The sequence below is a fragment of the Candoia aspera genome, chromosome 7 (genome assembly GCF_035149785.1).
Source record: "Candoia aspera isolate rCanAsp1 chromosome 7, rCanAsp1.hap2, whole genome shotgun sequence".
Classification (NCBI taxonomy): Eukaryota; Metazoa; Chordata; class Lepidosauria; order Squamata; family Boidae; genus Candoia; species Candoia aspera.
Window position 1 is genome coordinate 58,666,180 of NC_086159.1, and position 16,748 is coordinate 58,682,927.

A 16,748-nucleotide genomic window follows, 5' to 3' on the forward strand; every position below is an offset into this window, starting at 1 on the left:
ACCAGGCATAACAACACCAGTGTAGACCAAATGTGGCCCTGTTTAACTCACCTCTCCATAGAACATTCTTCCATAGAGATACTTTTTAGTAACTGGGATGGATAAGCAATCATCTTATTGAGCAATGGGTTTTACTTTACTGCTTTCCTTGGGATCCCATTTTTACCCAATGCTGTGCTGATGGTGAGTCACAAATACTGACTTCAGGCAAAGCAAAAAAGGTTGATGTTTTCAGTTTCTTTTGTAACTTTCTGGACAATTTTATGTTGCATTTTATTTATTTTAACAGGATGGCCACTCTAGGAAGATTTACTGTTTCTCCAAATCTTCTCCATTTTAAGATTATGTCTCTGACTGTGGATCAGCAAAGCTTTAGGAATAGTTTTGTAAGCTTTTCCAGATTGAAAGGCAGCAATGACTTTTTTACCCAGGTCTTCAGAAATTTAATTTGAGAGGCATATGACTTGCCTCTAGAATCTGCATGGTGAGAACTTCACTTGAATGAGCTGAAATTTATATTGGACAAATTCCGGCCTATTTATTTAAAGGAATATCCACACGTGACCCTAATTTGATTGATTGAATTAGGGGAAAATTTATTTTTTCCCACTGGTACATTGTATGTAGGATTATTTTGTTCATGAACTAAATGAAACAGGACCCAAACTTTGGGTGGAGGGGGTTCTGTTCACTCAATTAATTAAATCAATTAAATGTGCTACTTTTATATATCAGTAATTCTGATACATTTAGTGGCAAAGATATGTCACCGTTCAAAGATGTCACCTAAAAATGGCAAGTACTTTTTCACAGAACTATGTGTAAATTGCAAGCCAACCATGCTTTTTCAACTGTATTATTCACAAGACCAAAATAAGGATACCTGTTTCATAAATGTGAATCAATTAAATGTGCTGATTTTTTTTTAATCTTTGAGGATGATTACGTTCTTGAAGTCAGGCACTTTCAGTGTCCAAAATGGCCAAATCCAGATAGCCCTATTAGTAAAACATTTGAACTTATAAGCATCATAAAAGAAGAAACTTCCAACAGAGATGGCCCTATGATTGTTCATGATGAGTAAGTATTAATGCAATTTCAATAGCTGTTAAATTGATATCTCTATGTATGTTTCATACAGCATCTATGATTTATAAGTCATATTTATAGAAAGCAACAAGGCCCAAATTTCTCTTCCACTTAAAAATTGCCAGTATTCAACATCTTTTAACCATGCCTTCTTGACCCTATTCTGTGCTTCAATATATTGCATCTGTGGGGACTGTAAATGGAGTAAAACAATTTAAAGAGCACATGGAAAAGAATTAGTAACACTTTAATAGAATAAGAAAAGCACTGTAAGGAAAAGATTAGGCAAAAGCGGTGACTAATAATTTCTTAGTATTCAGCCATTGCAATGTCAGGAAAAAAACAGGAATACATAGCTGCTGTCCTCTGTAGTTTAGGACAATGAAGAAGTATTTATATGGGCCACTGCTGTATTTGCACATTTAAAACTCCATGTAAAACTACTCAGAAGGATAATAATAAAATAAGTAGTGGCACAGAAATGTTAACTATAATTTCATCTCAAAAGGAATTAAGTTTCAAAATAGACCTAAGAAACATATATGGAGAAATGATTTTGACAAATAGTAAAAAGAAAAAAAGGAAGCTGGTAGAATTGCAAGTATAGAATTTTTGGATCAGAAGGCAAGAGACTAAGAGGATTGTAATGACCCAGTTGTTAAGCTGTCCAAAAGTAGTGTATGTGCACAACGTTTGTTATGGTTACTTTTTATATCTCAAAAGAACTGTAATATTAATCAAGCAGATCAAATTGTAACTAAGTGTGCTCTTAAATGAGGGAATGTGAGCCCTTTAATATATTATTTAGTGGATATGCCTATCTAATGATGAGTAGAACCAGCAGGTTGCTCATAAATAAATCACATTTGATTGATTCTCTACCCCTTATAGAAAATCCTAAATGGCATTTACTGTATATTAAACAGTTTGGGTATTTTCTCAAAATGTGGAACATGTCCTTTTTCTACATGTGTGTATATATATTTTCTTTCATAAGGCATGGAGGAGTGACAGCAGGTACCTTCTGTGCATTAACTACACTTATGCATCAGCTAGAAAATGAAAATTGTGTGGATGTTTATCACGTAGCTAAGATGATCAATTTGATGAGACCTGGAGTCTTCACAGATATTGTAAGTAGGCAAGAATTATTCTGCATGATGAAACTGCATTTTTTGTGGGGTGAAACTCCATTCCCAAAGCAATAAAAATCACACTAAGTAGTTAAAATAGCAGGCCTGCTATTGCTTCAAATTGGCAACAATTAATTTGCCAATTTGTTGAACGTGGATACACTTGATCTGTAACTCTTTATTTTGTTGGGAACATACTCAAAACACACTATTACCATTTTGAGTATGTTTCCTTTTCGTCCTTACCATCACCCATGATCTTCATCCTAACCAATATGCATTATTCTATGGCCACAGAAAATGCTCTCCTTCCTGTGGGTTAACAGATTGATGGACAAATGGTGTCTCTTTCAAAATCTCCCGAGCATGCCATTGTTGTTTCTTGTCACCTGGTGGTTGAATGTGATATTAGTGATTCTTGTGATCCATACAAGCCACACTAACAACTCATCATTCTCTACCCTCCCACAATCTTTTTAGGACCATTACCAGTTTCTATACAAAACTATCCTCAGTCTTGTTAGTTCAAGGCAAGAAGAAAATCCTTCAATATCCATCGACAGTAATGGCTCAGCTTTGCCAGAAGGCAGTGTGGCAGAGAGCTTGGAATCGTTAGTTTGACTTCAATCAAAATCTGGCAGAGCAATTACCCAGAGCTGGAAATACTTCCTTTTTTACATTTGGCAGGGTGAATGGGGAGATGTCCAGCTATTAATCTTTTTTTAATTTCATTTGAATTGAATAAATGTTTCTTGCAAATACATTAACAATGTGTGCCTTTTTCAAAACAACAACAACCAAGTAATGCATTTTGTTTTGTTTGAACTAATTTTTCTGAACTTTTCGGTTTCTAAGGATGATATTGTAGTCTTTTACAGTATTAGTTTTTAATTTTTGTGGTTATATTTTCACTTACATTTTATCATAATTATAGATGCTGAAGTTTTCAGCAACACACATTTTAGTACCTAATTCCCTTACTGTTATTTATAGCACTCCTAATACCATTTGTTAGAAATTTAACTTTTAATATGGTAGACTGTAAATATATTCTCTGTAATATTCAACGTTTTAAGATTTTGGTAGGCATTTAGTAGAGCTGATACTTACTGTAAATATTTCTAGAGTGGATTCCATGGACCAAATTTATATTTATAATTGTAGATTTTTATATTTTACTACAAAGTCAGTTTTCTAGTTCTGAGTAATTGCATTGTTAAAATTATGTACTTCATTACCTGTTCTTAATTTTAGTAGCTTCTGATATATTGTCATGCATCCTAAATGAGTAACTCTATCTTTGCATGTAATTTTAACTTGTGTGGGAAATTGAAATATACTTGTTTTGAAATATGAAGTTTCTATGAAAATAACATCTGTACTCAGCATTGTTTCAATGGTTTTTATTCATGGCATTGCAAAAATAAGTATCAGTATTTTAGCTTGTATTGAACACTTGGCAAAAATAAAATCTGCCTCATCACTCTTAAAGGCCCCCATTGCACCTTCAGAGATGCTTTTTCATTTTTCAACAGCAAAATATTGGCAAGGCAGGACAACATTCACAGACATGGAGGCTTACATATTTAGGGTAAAATTTGGCACCCAAACCCTCCGAAGTGCTACTATCCTTATGGACACTGGCCATGGTGACGTCTATTGCAGGCCTCTTCCCTATAGGGCGTGAATATGATGACCGTCTTCCCTCTCTGTTATTCAACAGGAAAGCTTACTGTTATTGTTTTCATGGATGGTGTTGTTTTCCTTGTTGCTTTTATTTTTGTATTATTTGTAAAATGCTTAGAACCTTTTTGGAACTGCGTGGCATATAAATTGTAGAAATAACTCTATCAGAGATACAAGCAATTCTAGCAAAGACAATCAGATGATTCCCATACATACCCCCTTTCCTAAATGTCAGTCCATCCACTATATAGTTTGCAAAGTTTCCAGTATTTCACTTATAACAGTGATCCATTGTTCCAATACATAACTTTCTGGTCCATTATTAATCAACCAAATTTCTTGATTTTAACTTGGTGCCTCATGGACATGTTTTTGTTGTTGTTGGAACCAAAAACTTTGATTACAAAATCAGGCAATGTGCTAAAGGATCACACATCCTTAGCTGTAAAATAGGCCAGGGCTACGGGTATACAGGCTTATCCATTAAGATTCATTTTGACATTTTATAATATTGCAGCAATTTCACAAATCCTCATTAATTCTGAAAATATTTTCAATTCATGATTCACAGAAGGTCTTCCTTTCATGTGATGAAGCCACCCTGTGGATAACTGTACTTTTCTTTTCAGCCAAATTTGACTGATCTCAGAAGCTAAGGATAGTTGCAGTTAATGCAGTTAACACCCTGGAAGAATTCAATGGCCAAACCATTTCTTTAACACTGTTAATAAATCTACATGAATGCAGTCACCAGAAATTGCGATCTTCCGAACAGAGGACATCCCCTGTAAAACAGGGCCTCCAACAGATGCCTTATGCTTAAGAGAATACAAAACATTTCTGCATGTGAATCTAATGCCTCTTTGTAGTAACTATACATAAACTCTACAGTTCTACAGAAATGCAGTCTGAACACTTTGAAGTATGTGAAGAATTTCTCACACAGCTTTGATCCAACAAAGATCCTTACACACCTGAAAGTCAAACACTTTTATTTTTGTATGGTAGGATAGCAAAAACACCAGGTTCTTTTAACCCAATCTAACATATGGCCCCTTTACTTTACCCTCTGTAGGAAAATACTTTTCAAAAACAATACCAAATTATAAAACAGTCTCTCACAAACACCCTTTTTTCTCAGTGACTCTGGGTTTAGTTTGGCAAGGTCTTGTCCTTTTCTGATGCTTTAAACTGGAAACCACATAAAACTAAAGCTTCCATGATGCTAATCCATTCATTTGGGGAGGAAAACAAAGTAAAGGTCTGAATCAACTCTGGATTTCTTGAAAAAAAAAAATCAAGTAATCCAGAGATGATTCAGACCTTGAAAGCCCCAAAGCAGTCCATCTAAGAATCAGGAAGGCTAATCCCATCCCAGGCTGTATGTTTAAAAAGGCAGGTTTTTTCTCTGCAGTTCACCTTCACTTAAAAGGGTTGTGCCCTGACTGAAATCTAAACTTGTACTTTGTTCCTCCGGCAACTCTACTTAGACAGTTATTCCTTACTTCCTAGTCTCCTTATTCTCCCACTTCTCCCCATTGCACACTCTTGTACGCATGATCCATAGTAATACACAGTAATACAGCTTGATGATTTAAAGTTTTTGGATTTATTTTGGAACGGTTTTTTACATTAAAGAGACTGTACAAATTGAGGCAAGTTATTATCAAATCAGCTGGCAAATTATTTGTAGGCTAGCAGCCTTCAGAATTCTGTCTGCAAAATTTGCTGAGTGTAAATAGTTTCACTACATTTCCAGTGAATCTCTTTTGCTCAATTACTTTTCCCTACTTTTCAGTGACCACAAAAGGCAGACAAAGAACATTGGACATTGCATTGAAAAATTAAACAGTTTCAAATAGAAACCATGTTCTGTTACCATCAGCAAGAAGCAAAAAAATGGGAATTAGGGATATTAATGCCGCAATCCTATACACACTGAAAGCCTATAATCTATAGACACAATGCTATAGACACATTCTATTGCCTGGCTACAGTGGAACTTTCTTCTCAGTAAATGTGCACAGGATTGTGCTGTTACAACAGTATTAAACATTGCTCTGACCTAAAACACCAAAATATCTGGGACCCATGTCTAAATATAGTATTTGCAGATTCAACTAATTCCAAAAATACTAAGAAAAGAGCCACAGATAATACTCATTGTACCTTGGAATTAAAGCTGCTGGGAAAATTATTTTGGCATTAATTTAGCTACCTGAGTTGACAGCAATGTATGGCCACAGATTTCAGCATGGACTCCACATTCTTCTTCCATATCACACTGAGTTTTCATCAGTGCTTCCAAATGAATTCCCCTCATATATTTTTTTTCCTCCCTGAGATACAAAAAAATTACTTTTCTTCATTCCAGAATAGTTTTAAGGAAAAAGTCCTGGCTGCTCCCTCGACCCAGCCTGTCTCCACTTAAAAGAAATCAGCTCATATTATTTGTGTGACACTGATCTGAAAGTCGGTTACAGAACAAGAACTCTTCAGATTGTCTTATATACAAGACATCTACCTAATATATTGTTTCCTCTCCAATTCTGAAGCAAGTAAAGACCTTACAAGGCACTGCAGAACACTAATAAATACACTAATTGGCAACTTTCCATAACACTTCAGTATTTTGATATTGCCCAATAGAACATATTTTCAAACAATGTAACATTTGGCAAATGTGAAGCAAAGTAGTTTTTTCCCCTCCACAACAGGATTTTCAATGTATATTATTGAAGTGCTAGGACAGTGTTTCTCAGCCTCAGCAGCTGGGGAATTCTGGGAGTTGAAGTCTACACATCTTACAGTTGCCGAGGTTGAGAACATTGGTCTAGAATAATCATATTCTCAATACATAGAAAAATGCCATTGATTAACTTCTAGAAATTAACAGTGCAATTGAAAAATAGATTTCCCTTTGGCTATAACACTGCATCTCTGTTACAGCTGTATCAATTTCTATGGTTTTCAAAGAATTGTTCATACAGTCTAAGAATTTGGAGCATTGCAGTCTCAACACTGCTGGAGGATAACCAGGTTAGGAAAGGCTGGCCTATTGCACATTAAGGTCTCCTTTGGAGTAGAAGGTCTTCAGAGTTCCAGACAGAGATCTTTTCCAGCTCTGTTACCCAACTGGAAATGCCTAGACTGAGCTAGCAACTCAGTAAAATGCTCAACAACATTATTTTAAGTTTTAAGAGTGGCCAAGCTACTTTTGACTCCATAGTTGTTATGCAAGGAATAAGTGTAGGTGCTCATCAAGCTTATGGATCAAATCACAGAGTGACTACAAAATTGGCTCATAGAGAAATGAGTTACCAGATAGATAGATAGATGATAGATAGACAGACAGACAGATAGATGATGGATGGATGGATGGATGGATGGATTAGATAGATATATAGATATAGATATACAGATACAGATATAGATATGGATATATAGAGATAGATAGATAGATAGATAGATAGATAGATAGATAGATAGATAGATAGATAGATAGATATAGTCTTCTAAGAATGTATAACAAAATTTCTTAACATAACCATATCTGGGTGAAATGAGAGCTTTTCAAAATGATAGATAGACAGACAGATGATGGATGGATGGATGGATGAGATATAGATATATAGAGATAGAGATAGATAGATAGATAGATAGATGATAGATAGATAGATAGATAGATAAATAGATGGTAGATAGATATAGATAGATAGTCTTCTAAGAATGTATAACAAAACTTCTTAACATAACCATATCTGGGTGAAATGAGAGCTTTTCAAAATCAGTAGTTTGGGCACTCAGATCACAATCTCCTTCATACCTAATGAATGAAAGAGAAAAGCATTCTAAATTTAGAGTCCCATTCTGTTCTGCACATTTTAAAGGGAAATACTGTACTGGAAAATAGTCTAACATTTACCATATGCAGCAATTTTTCAGCATTTATGAACCAATTAAAAATACTTTGGCACTGCCTGAAGAGCCCTGCCTTCAGTATAAAAATTCTGAATTTCTGAAGAGAGATACCATCCCATACTACGATAAACACTTGGGATCAGCACACAAACAGCACAGCCTACTCAGAAGTCATTAAGACTTGCTTCCATATAAGTCTAGTTGGGACTGCGGCCTTTAGTGAACACAATTCAGAAAGATAACCTCATGTGAAAGCCTTAACCAAAGGCTGGAGGTTCTCAACAGAACAGAAACAAGATTTTCAACCTTCAATTTGTGCATACTAGAAACTCAGTGGATGGGTGGTTGAGGGGAAACATGAAGTCTGCTTTATTGCTTGATAACATTCTGGGTTGTGTATACAATGCCTTCAGCTTGAACACGCTTAAGTATTGGTCCATATATATCCTTTGTCAATGGGACGATCATACCTTTGGTGTTAATTTCCCCTGAAATATAAAATAAAAAATATAATTTTCTATTTGAACAAATTTTAGAGAGGCACAACAGCATAATGTATCTACATTTATTTTAAGGAAGTTAGATACTAATTTAATAAAAAATATATTGGCACCCTACTTGCAATCAAGGTTTATGTCTCTACTTATTCTTGAAACACTACCACAAGTGCATTAATTTCAAGTAAACAACTCGTTTCCTTTTACTCAGAGAAAGAGATCCATCACTTAAATTGCTGGGGAACATACTAGGATTATGAAGGTAGGATCATTATGGGAAGTTACTCCACATATATTCCTAGAAGGCAGAGGAACAGAACTCCTTATTTTAACAAAACCTCACTGAGTGTAATTGGAGCCCTTTAAAATAAGTAGCTGGGCACTCAGGCATAACTTACTACATATATAGTGTATCACACTGATAGGTATAAGTAAGTTATGCTTTTTCAGGAGGCATTTTATAACAATTACCTAAAAAAAAATCACTTTACATTCAATGACTCCTTAGTTAAAAAACAGGAAGAAAGATACATACCCTCTAGAACCATCTTTGCTGCAATAGCAGTAGGGTACCCCACAGTTTTTGCCATTGCAGAATATCCTTTATCATCTCCATATACTACGAGATTGACATATTTATCTTCCAGATGACCAGATGGATGCCTAATTCCTATCTCATTCCTCATAACTATCATATCTCGCTCTCCAGAGCCTAAATAAAAGGAAAGCATTAAAAAACACTGACAAGTTGCCTACTTAAAAGTGAACTGCAAAACTATTTCAAAAATAGCACAACTTAATACATTCTGCTTGGTAACTTTTACTAATTTTATATTGAGTAATAATTGTACAACCTCAATAATTATCTGTTCATTCATAGGTAATATCTTTTTTTGATAACGCACACCTTTGTTAATAAAATAAAATAAAATAAAAAATAAAATAAAATAAATAAAAGGATTATAATAAAAAATAAAACAATGTACCTTTTAAAAGAGGGAAATTAATATATTGTAGTATCTCTATATCTGTATATGCTGAATTATTGCTAAATAAAGTTTTAACTGTAAAAAAAAAGATCTTTACTTACATTATCAAACTCAATTATCACTAACTTTGCAATACAGAAAGTATGCCCATCTTTTTCATCCAAAGTCACACTAAAATCATCAGAATGCATTTATTTCAAATTGATTTCAGGAACAACAGAGCCCTATTGACATATGTAGACAATTGCACAGTCTAACACAGTCATTCTCCAACTCTTCTGACATCCCTGGGTTGAAGAGATGCCTCGAAGAGGAACAAGGATATGGTGGCATTACTCTATGCAGTTGGGAACCTTACTTGCATAAATTAGCAAAGCATGCTTGATTACAGTTTATCTTTAGAGCTGCTCCACCAACGGGAAATTTGGGGGGAAGAAAGAGGGCTAGTCCACACTGTCATATATATTCTCTTTCATATATATTTTCTTTCAGGTTTCAGCAGGATTATCCATTCCTGGGACTAAAACTAGTGCCTTAGTGAGATTAACTGGTGTTCAAAACTAAAATGCAAAGATCCGATGGATTAAACCAACATCATTACTAATTTGAGGAATGGGGTGCATAGAAGAATGTCAAAAGGAAATAGGAATTGATCGTTCTCAAACTTTGCCCAAATGAAACAAACCAGGCATGCCAGCAGTAAAATCTGCTATCAGAAAATACAACTAAGGGCGAAGAGCATGTTCCCTACCATATGGGAGCTTGGCTTCCATGTGCTTGGCCAGTGCCTCCACTATACTATGTGCTATTGGAACAGGTTCATCTCCAAGTAATCCCAACCTGAAAGGCAGATAACAGCAGGTAATGTCAAGAAAAATAGTAAGACTTTTCCCCATGGAATTCAAAATCAGAACCTGAAGCACCTGAAGGAGAATCATTGCAGTACAGTTTGACCAACAGGTGTAAAGGACAGAAGATAAAGCCCCTGAGCTGTTTTTTCCCTTTAGCCACATCTGAACAAGTACTATTACTGCTACACTGAAAATTATGTTTTCGTGTACATATGTAGGCTATGTAAACTGAACATACACAAATTTCTGGAACAATATTCACACCCTAAAGAGTCAAACTTGGAAAAAAAGCCTGAAAATCTATACCCTGCTAAGTACATGTGAAGGACTGACAAAGGGGTATGAATTCCACATCCTGTACATGAGTAACAGAGAAGCAAAATCATGATATCAAGTCTCTCCCTAAATTCTATGAGTTCACTCCAAATATTTATGAGGTGTGCACAATTCATTCTCCTTGTGTACATTTGCTGTATAGATAAGGGACTCTATGAACAATTGAGTTCATAGAATTGAATTGATATGAATTGTTGTTATGATATGAATTGTTGAATTGATATGAACTGTTGTTGTTTTAATGTATTGTATGTTGCCCAGAATCGTTGAGATGTGCGGTGGAAAAATGTGCTAAATAAATAAAATAAATAAATAAAAACAAATACTAGAAATAAGATATGTAGCAGGGAAGTTCTTAGCTTTTCCTCTCCTTAGGGGGCAATTCTCTACCCTAATGAACAAGCATAAATTTTGGGAGGGCTTTTGTGCCTTGGTACTAGCTATGGTCCTTCTGGGGGAGACAGACATTTCTGCTGTCATATGTTTTTGTGACCTTCAGTATGACAACTGTAACACATTCTGTATTGAGGCTATTCAGCATGGTATTCAAACTCAGAATACCACTGATACTTTTAGATCTGCATTCATCTTTAGCTTTCTCTAGAGTCACTAATAAATTTACTTTTTTCCTAAAATTATTACAGTATTCTTATTTGCATCTGAGGATTGGCAGCTGAAAAATTAATCTCTACCAGTCATCTTGCAAGCAAATTCAAGCCAAACATTTCATCTTAATGCACATTTTAAAGAAAAACAGTGTATCAAACACCTGAATGCTAGAACTGGAGGAAAAAAAGAAGTGGGGAGGAAACATAGTCAATCCAAGAATTTCTACCATACCATTCCACTGTTTCCAACTGTTTTTCATTCTCATTCAGGTGATTGTAGACAGCCTGTCGGAGTTCATCATATTTGATAGAGGGCTGAAGTCCAAGTAACTTACACATTAGCTCTTTCTAAATACAAACAGTTTAAGAAAAATGATTGAAATTCTGAAAGCCAAGGCACTGAGGCCTTAAGAAAATTACCTGAGATAAGGGGAAAAAAATATACAGGGAAAAATATATTTCAGAAATCTTCAGTTAGTTACAGTTCAGAACAGATGAAATTCCTCAAGACTACTGTGGCTGGGGACGCGGTGGCGCTGCGGGTTAAACCGCTGAGCTGTCGATCGGAAGGTCGGCGGTTCGAAACCGCGCGGCGGGGTGAGCTCCCGTTGCTCGTCCCAGCTTCTGCACACCAAGCAGTTCGAAAACATGCAAATGTGAGTAGATTAATTGGTACCGCTTCGGCGGGAAGGTAACGGCGTTCCGTGAGTCATGCTGGCCACATGACCCGGAAGTGTCTATGACAACGCCGGCTCCAAGGCTTTGAAACGGAGATGAGCACCGCCCCCTAGAGTCGGACACGACTGGACTTTACGTCAAGGGAAACCTTTACCTTTACCTTTACTGTGGCTGGACACAGATACCAGGGTACTACTACTGATGATGATAATCGTCGTCGTCATCATAGACAAAATCACCATCAGTCAATTGCAAAAGGCAGCTTTACTTGGAACTGTGGCGATACCTTTAACACCATCAAACAATATCTGCCTATCCTAGGTCCTTGGGAAGGACTCAATAGGTGGATAAAAAATGCCAAATCCAGTTTAAACATCTGACTGACTGTGTGACCAACCATAATAATTTATTAAATTTATATGCCACCTGACTCCCAGTGCCTCCTTAGATATATGCATTGTCCATCAATAGCACATTTCATAACTGTATTTTGTAATTTTATTTTTCTAATGGTTTCAATTAGCTGCTAGTTCATGCAACAGTGAAGACAGTTTAGTTGCAAATGATGTAATGTCCACCCTAAAAATCTTTTTACAAGTACAGTTCTGAGGATAATTTTAAATGCAATACTTGTAGGTGGGCTTTGTTTATATACCTTCCATTTACCTTCATTTTGGTTTGTTTAATACTCTGTGCAGGAAACACATGAACTCATAAACAAGGAGAGCTCATTTCTTCTCCATCCCTGGCATGGAAGTTTAAACTAATATTGCCACTGTCATTGAAAGATTTAATGGATGGCTCAAAATTAAGACATATAAGGCTGGCAGGCACCTTTATTGGCCTCTGTGCAAGATGCATTTTATAGAAAAGAAACAGAAGGCAAAGAAAAATGGCAAACATATCAAGATTTGTTAATACAGGAAAATAGAGAACTTAAGATGAAATCAAGAGAACTGACTGTAGAAGGATTTACTTTTCAATGGTTTTCATGTGTACAACTGAGGGAGAGGTTTAATATGGATAAAAAGCTACCAGGTATAGAACAATATGTAATGGAATGTGAAAGGGAATTATGTACAAATGATGAATGTGTAATTGCTAAAATGTATAAATTACTGCTAAGATTTGAAATGGGAGATGAACAAGTTAAAAAGTGCATGATACCATGGCCTAAGAATTTTGGTTATAACATACAGATGGATCAATAGGAAAGAATGTGGTTAAAAGGACTGAAATTTACATTGCCTTATAATTTAAGAGAGAATTTTTATAAAATGATGTACCGTTGGTCTATGATCATGAAGATGGCAGAACTTGCAGAATTGACTTGTCTGATTAGGGAAGGAGCAATAACTACTTATATAAAAGACTGGAAATGCTTTATGGACTTTTTGCTGAAAATGAATAAAAATGAACTGATGATCCCTAGATTTACTGATTTAAAAAGGCTGTATATGGGAAGAAGGGAACTTTGTTATATAATTGGGGGGGGACTGTATTAATTATGCAAAGAAGATTGGAAGTTGCTTCTTTAAATATTTTTTTCTTTCTCTTTTCTTGATCTATACTGTTGTTCATTTTTCTCCTCTTTTCCTATTTTTCTTCTTATATCTTTTTTTTCCTATGTTCTTTTTTATTTTTCTGTAGCTTTTAACTGTGTCATAAAATTTTCTTCAATAAATTATAAAAGGCTGGCAGACACCAAAGATTGGGCCTTCTCAATGGTGGCCCCTCTACCCAGAATTCCCTCAAGAGAAAATGAATTTACAGGCTTGCTCTTAGTTACAGTATATTTTAAACTATAAAATTTTGTAAACTTGCTAAGTTTACAGAAACCAATTGATTACCACACCACCCTCTGCTCTATTTCCCTCATTTGGAACCCGTATGACACTACTTACCCATTTTATAGAGGGCGCAGTCACACTAAGCATAGAGCATGGTTCTGGATTTATTAGTCCCAATTTCACAAAACCTTCTATAGCTTTACAGTAACCCTGGTAAAACAAATGGGCAAGGATTAGGAAATGACACAAATCTTCAGACCTGCTAACCTGATAAGCAAGAATGAACTCAACCAATATTGGAAATCCACTAGCATGGCTTTTCAGCTATTCCAACAGGCTATTTGTCAGAAATCTGAAGTCCTTGCACTCATATATAATGGAACAATAGTTGTATAATTCTGCATTGTTTGGCATTTACATCATCATAAATTCTAGTAAGACAAGGCATATTATACAAATAAATAAACCATCATTTTGTTTTTCCAAATCACTCCTCCATCAAGCACAGTACTGCTTAAACCAATTAGCCACTGTTCTGCAAAACATTAAGCAAATTTCCCTTTGAATTTTGTTACAAGGGAGTCTTGCCTTAAAAAATATTAAACAACTGATCTCAAACTTGTGCAAAGCGTGACATGTTTCCCTGGTCTGTGACCCACTGCAATAAGAGTTTGATAGAAATATTTAAAACATAAAAGAATGCTGCAGCTCCCATATTCTCTCATTTAAACTTTCATAGCCTCACTTTATATATAAAGCAGGGGCTATTATAGAAATGCCTCCTGTTCCAGAACTAAAACCAAAGAGCAATTAACTAATCTCTTCATCGGTATTAACATACCTTCAACTCTCTACCATAGTCATGCAGTACAAACCACAATGATGCAAAAATGATGAAGTGTGCATTGTGATGTCACAACACAAAAGCCCAGCCTTTCATGCTTTTGTTCCAATATCCCATGCAAATACGTAAGTCATGCAGGATGAGTCATGACACATATTTTGCCACCACTACCCTTTTGCTTCCTCCAGTGGGTGGCCACGCTCTCTCTATAATCAGTCACACTTCTGCAACACCACATGTACCTACCTTGTATCTTAAAGTTCCTCTTAAGAGAGTGTGAGCTGATTGAATACCATAAGGTTCAGCATATTTTGTACTGTCCCTGTTTGGAAAACCTTCCAAATTTAATCCTGGGAAAAAATCCATGACAGTAACAGAATCAAGCAAAGCTCCTCCGGCTGGAATATTAATAATCTAAGGATTATGAAAAATAACAATCATGTAAGTGTACTATATTTGAGGACAGGGCTCTCCAAACCTTTAAGCTCCTCTTTAGAAATGCCTATCTCCCACAATTGTGAAGGTCAAAGATCTCTTCAAATCTTATTCATGGCTACTTCCTTTCAGACCCCTGCTTGGTCCTAATTTCTGTTCCTTTGCAAGACTTTCAGTGTGCTACATTACATTACACAATAACCTGCGTTCCCTTAACAGTAACCTTCTTAAGACAAGCTTTGACACTGCTTCAAATCTTACTGATTCAGGCCCTAAATGCATAGGCTACTAATAATATAATCTCACATTTAAGTTTTTTGAGCTAACAAAGGTTATTACTACATCAAGCTGTTTGTTCCTCTTCAAATTTGTCCCAAGGGATGTGGATAAATTCAGAGCAAAATGAACAGAAGGGGGAATCTGTTCAGAATTAGGAGAAAGTGGATGCTCCATTTCCTTGCTGGTGGCTGACAAATGTTTTTCTTTTTTTTAAAAAAACAGTCTCCATGCTAATTATAGCAGCATGAGGACTCTTCTTTGCCTTCTTCCTTATTAAAATGATCACCTGACCACGTAACAGGTGAGCACTGTATGGTTGGTTGATTATTCTAACAAGAAGGAACTTTGCTCAGACATCATCAGAATATTTTCTCTGCTTTTGTATCTGCAAAAAATGCAGTGAAAAAAAAACTTTCACAGAAAGTAAAGACTCCCGAAAATTCCAGGGCTTCAATTCAGTCAGACAATATTTATGCAGCTGAAAGCTTCCTAACACTTCTAAAATATTTAGAATCTCAACTACCTCAGTGGATTCTAAAGGACCGCCCATTCATGAGATAAGAGTGAGGATTCTGCTCAGGTAGTGGAACAAAAAATGGTGAACTGGGTCCAACTTTTTTATTCTACTGCCTGATTAGAGTATTCACTCTATCTCATGAATGGGCAGTCCTTTAGAATCCCCATTTCAATTACTGTACCACTCCAGCACAAACAACATCTAATCTCAGACTTGAGTAAATGGGTGGACCTACTTTTTAGAGACTGGTGGTACTAGCAGCAATCACTGATTAAAAGATAGATTTATTAGTGTAGGTTTCATGGCAAGTATCTGTTGGGCAGTGCTGGGCTTCAGGGTTTAGTGACCCTGGTCTAGACAACTGATTTCCTGATGTTTCACTGGCAACTGTGGCTGGCATCTTCAAGGTGAAGTTGCCAGCTGAATATGTCAGCCACAGTACAATTTGAAGGACAGTAGAAGCGATAACACCCCACTCCCTGAACTTTAGTTAGACCAGAACTCCAATTACAACCTAAAAGAGAAATAGATATAGTCAAACTCATAATGATAATTTTTCGTCACTGGTTCATCATAAATCTTGGGTAAATGCATTAGCCAGTCTAGTTAATAAAAGAGGTGATTAATAGCTAAGGCTACATTTCCTTTAGCCATGGATGGCGTAGGAAAGACAAATTTTACTTTGGAAAGGGGTAGTGATCAGAAAATGGCTATTTCTGGATTGGCTCAGTTATATCTGCCCTAGCTTAACTCAAACTGAAAATGTTCAATTAAGAACTAACACTGTTTACTTCAGAAGAATTTTTAAAACTCCTCAACCTGATCTAGCTACAACCCATCTCTTCATTTTAACATATATATGTACATACTATACATGAAAGCCAATTTGATTTAGTGGTTAAAAGCACCAAGCTAGAAACCAGGAGTTCTGGTCCTGCCTTAGGTATGAAGCCAGCTGGGTGACTTGCGGCTGGTCACTTTCTTTCAGCCCAAGGAGAAAGGCAGTGGCAAACCACTTGTGAAAATGTTACCAAAAAGCATATGGACTTGAAGGCACTCTCTCACACACACACAGAAACATACACGAAAATGTAT

The 16,748-nt window shown here is 35.9% G+C and overlaps 2 protein-coding genes across 3 annotated transcripts in view; one reads left to right on the forward strand and one right to left on the reverse strand.

Annotated features, from left to right (window-relative positions):
* PTPRZ1 (protein tyrosine phosphatase receptor type Z1) overlaps window positions 1-3,761 on the forward strand; it is a 102,918-nt gene extending 99,157 nt beyond the window's left edge. The window contains exons 28-30 of the mRNA XM_063309346.1: window positions 938-1,080; window positions 2,087-2,222; window positions 2,703-3,761. Of these exons, the coding sequence (XP_063165416.1) occupies window positions 938-1,080; window positions 2,087-2,222; window positions 2,703-2,843 (420 nt within the window). The 3' untranslated portion in view covers window positions 2,844-3,761. The remainder of the gene's footprint in view (window positions 1-937; window positions 1,081-2,086; window positions 2,223-2,702) is intronic.
* A 1,740-nt stretch (window positions 3,762-5,501) lies between these two features.
* The window catches only part of AASS (aminoadipate-semialdehyde synthase), a 38,735-nt gene continuing 27,488 nt past the window's right edge, over window positions 5,502-16,748 (reverse strand). For both annotated transcript variants that reach the window (XM_063309547.1, XM_063309545.1), the window contains 6 exons: window positions 14,669-14,836; window positions 13,693-13,788; window positions 11,343-11,458; window positions 10,067-10,155; window positions 8,862-9,038; window positions 5,502-8,317 (listed from right to left, as the gene is read on the reverse strand). In XM_063309547.1, the coding sequence (XP_063165617.1) occupies window positions 8,199-8,317; window positions 8,862-9,038; window positions 10,067-10,155; window positions 11,343-11,458; window positions 13,693-13,788; window positions 14,669-14,836 (765 nt within the window). In that variant the 3' untranslated portion in view covers window positions 5,502-8,198. The remainder of the gene's footprint in view (window positions 8,318-8,861; window positions 9,039-10,066; window positions 10,156-11,342; window positions 11,459-13,692; window positions 13,789-14,668; window positions 14,837-16,748) is intronic.